Consider the following 2,751-nt stretch of genomic DNA (forward strand, 5'->3'; position numbering starts at 1 on the left):
ATATATATAAATATAAAAGACATGACATGTGTGATGATAACATGATAATGAAATAACATATAGATAGAGCTTATATAGATTTAAGGTTTTGCAGTTTATTTTTTGGTAGCTTGATAGCGTGAATGTCTTATAATCTAAACTCTTGAATGTGTTGTTCTAAACTATTAAAAATGAAGATTCGTTGTTGACATCTATAGTTCCACAAGGAACATTTAATATCCATGGGAACTGTCCATTGCACAAAAGCTTTTTAATGGGAAAAAGCTATTGAGATTAAAAAAAAAAAAAAAGGTTCTTCACACAACAAAATGGTTCTACTTCTTTGGGGAAACAAAAATGGTTCTTCTATGGCATTGCTGCAAAACCCCCCTTTTGGAACCTTTTAGGAGTGTAGTGACTGTCACTGTTTATTTGTGTGTTTTCATCCATCTTAATGAAAGAGTGTGTGCAGTCCAGCTGAAGTCAGCTATGCTCAGCTCAGCATGTGCCTCGCAGGCTCACGGACTCATCACTCCTGTGAAGGACTAACTTCTCGGCAGTTCTACAGCATATCAACAAACACCTTGATGTTTGCTAAGAACATTAATATAAATGTACCCTTGCAAGCCGATGGAATACATAATGGAGGTATTTGGATTCACATGAAATACTCCGGTGTGAACTTCTCTCTTCTTAATGCTCCTTTTTTCTATTGTGGGTTTAACTTTTAAAAAGGGTTATTTTAAGCTACAATAAGGAGTGCAGCAAATATAGGCTACAGACTGGCAATTATGCTTGAAATAAAAATTATAACTTGTTAAAGTTACAGTGCATCTTGTGACTTAAGCAGATGGTTGGCTAATTCTCATTCTCATTCTCCTGGAGTTACCCACCTTCCACTTCCAGCTGAAAAGTCAACAGATCATGATTACAGAGTCACATTCAGTGTTCACTCCAAATGTTTCTCTCACCCTGGAAAAATGAAATATCCTATAGTCATAATTCACTCCAAAATTGTGTCATAATTTACATCATGTTGTTCTAAACCTATTTGACTTTCTTTCTTTTGTGGCGCACAAAACAAAATATTTAAAAAGTGTGGTTGTTATGGTCCTTAAAAGGAAAGTCAATGGGGTCCAATGTTCTTTTGTCCACTATTTATACAAAAACAGTTGAAAAAACATTCTTTAAAATATATATATTTTTCCCTCACAGCAGAAAGTAGATCATATAGGCTTAGAATGACACGAGGATGAGTAAATGATGACAAAATCTTGTTTTTAGTATGAATTTGGGAAATGCAGTTAGTATAAATTAAGTAAAAAAGTAAAATTCATATTGCCTGTGCTTATAATTAACAGTTTTTAGGGTACTAAAAATGTTGAAAAATGTGAAGAATGAACAGGCCCAGTTTGTCGGTCAGTTGTATCAAAATACAACATGCTTTAATTCATCACAATGTGTACAAAATGCCATATTTTCAAGAAAGAAATGTAAAGCAGTTATTTGTAACCACATAAAACTGTCAAAAAGCCTTCAAACATAATTTAGCAATCTAAGAACTCATGGGAAATGCTAATTTATTGTGCCTGTGAATATTATTCTGGTTTCAGGATATTCTGGTACGTCAGTCATGGAAGGACAATATCCGCCTGAACCAAGAGGGCAGAGATCCTCATAGAGGCTTCCTCTTAAATCCAAACACTACAACAAAAAGCGTCATCTCATATAGTGCTGGAATCACACTGAAATGTAGAGAGAAAACATGATTGCAAAAAGTTTCTTAAAAGACTAATTTAAAGAGAATTTATTAATAAGACCATTTATATTCACAGTAATGCATTGACGGTTACTTATTTACTGACTGACCTACAGAAGCCAAAGATCCACCAGTAGATGCTGCAGGTCCATTGCTCAAACAAGAAGAAGAGCAAAGCCACAGAGCCACTGGCGTGACATCCAATAGCTACAAAGTGATGGTTAAATAAAAATCTGTTCCAGCAATTTGATTATAGCATATCAGTAACAACCAGAAATGACTAACTGCTATCATTGTGAATAAAATGTAATGGTCAAACACTGCATTAAGAACTGCATTCGTTTTTTGGACTGCTCTAGGATAATAAAGGTAAAGATATCCATCTTCTGAAGTGGACAACCAAGTAAGTTGAGCCTGTGGTGGTAAGGATACACAGAAGGGCTTGATTGTTGTTGAACATAGAGACTCCACAGAGGAACCCAACCAGCTCGACAGCAAACAGGCCCAGGGTCACGGATAATGCCACTACAAGGCTGCCCTCCAAAAAAAATGGTTAGAAGAAGATTACAGTGGGGCAAAAAAGTATTTAGTCAGCCACCAATTGTGCAAGTTCTCCCACTTAAAAAGATGAGAGAGGCCTGTAATTTTCATCATAGGTATACCTCAACTATACCTCAACTAAACAGAAAATCCATTGTAGGATTTTTAAAGAATTAATTGGTAAATTCCTCGGTAAAATAAGTATTTGGTCACCTACAAACAAGCAAGATTTCTGGCTGTCACAGACCTGTAACTTCTTCTTTAAGAGGCTCCTCTGTCCTCCACTGGTTACCTGTATTAATGGCATCTGTTTGAACTTGTTATCAGTATAAAAGACACCTGTCCACAACCTCAAACAGTCACACTCCAAACTCCACCATGGCCAAGACCAAAGAGCTGTCAAAAGACACCAGAAACAAAATTGTAGACCCGCACCAGGCTGGGAAGACTGAATCTACAATAGGTAAGCAGCT

General features: G+C 36.2%; 1 protein-coding gene across 2 annotated transcripts in view; it reads right to left on the reverse strand.

The window, feature by feature from the left end:
* Positions 1-1,398: 1,398 nt before the first annotated feature.
* tmem107l (transmembrane protein 107 like) overlaps positions 1,399-2,751 on the reverse strand; it is a 3,698-nt gene continuing 2,345 nt past the window's right edge. The window contains exons 4-6 of one of the 2 annotated variants that reach the window (XM_016258172.1): positions 2,171-2,271; positions 1,849-1,945; positions 1,399-1,724 (exon numbers count right to left, since the gene is read on the reverse strand). In XM_016258172.1, the coding sequence (XP_016113658.1) occupies positions 1,655-1,724; positions 1,849-1,945; positions 2,171-2,271 (268 nt within the window). In that variant the 3' untranslated portion in view covers positions 1,399-1,654. The remainder of the gene's footprint in view (positions 1,725-1,848; positions 1,946-2,170; positions 2,272-2,751) is intronic. The other variant, XM_016258178.1, reaches the window with a different exon arrangement.

The sequence above is a fragment of the Sinocyclocheilus grahami genome, unplaced genomic scaffold (assembly GCF_001515645.1).
Source record: "Sinocyclocheilus grahami isolate Dianchi unplaced genomic scaffold, SAMN03320097.WGS_v1.1 scaffold29.1, whole genome shotgun sequence".
Taxonomy (NCBI): Eukaryota; Metazoa; Chordata; class Actinopteri; order Cypriniformes; family Cyprinidae; genus Sinocyclocheilus; species Sinocyclocheilus grahami.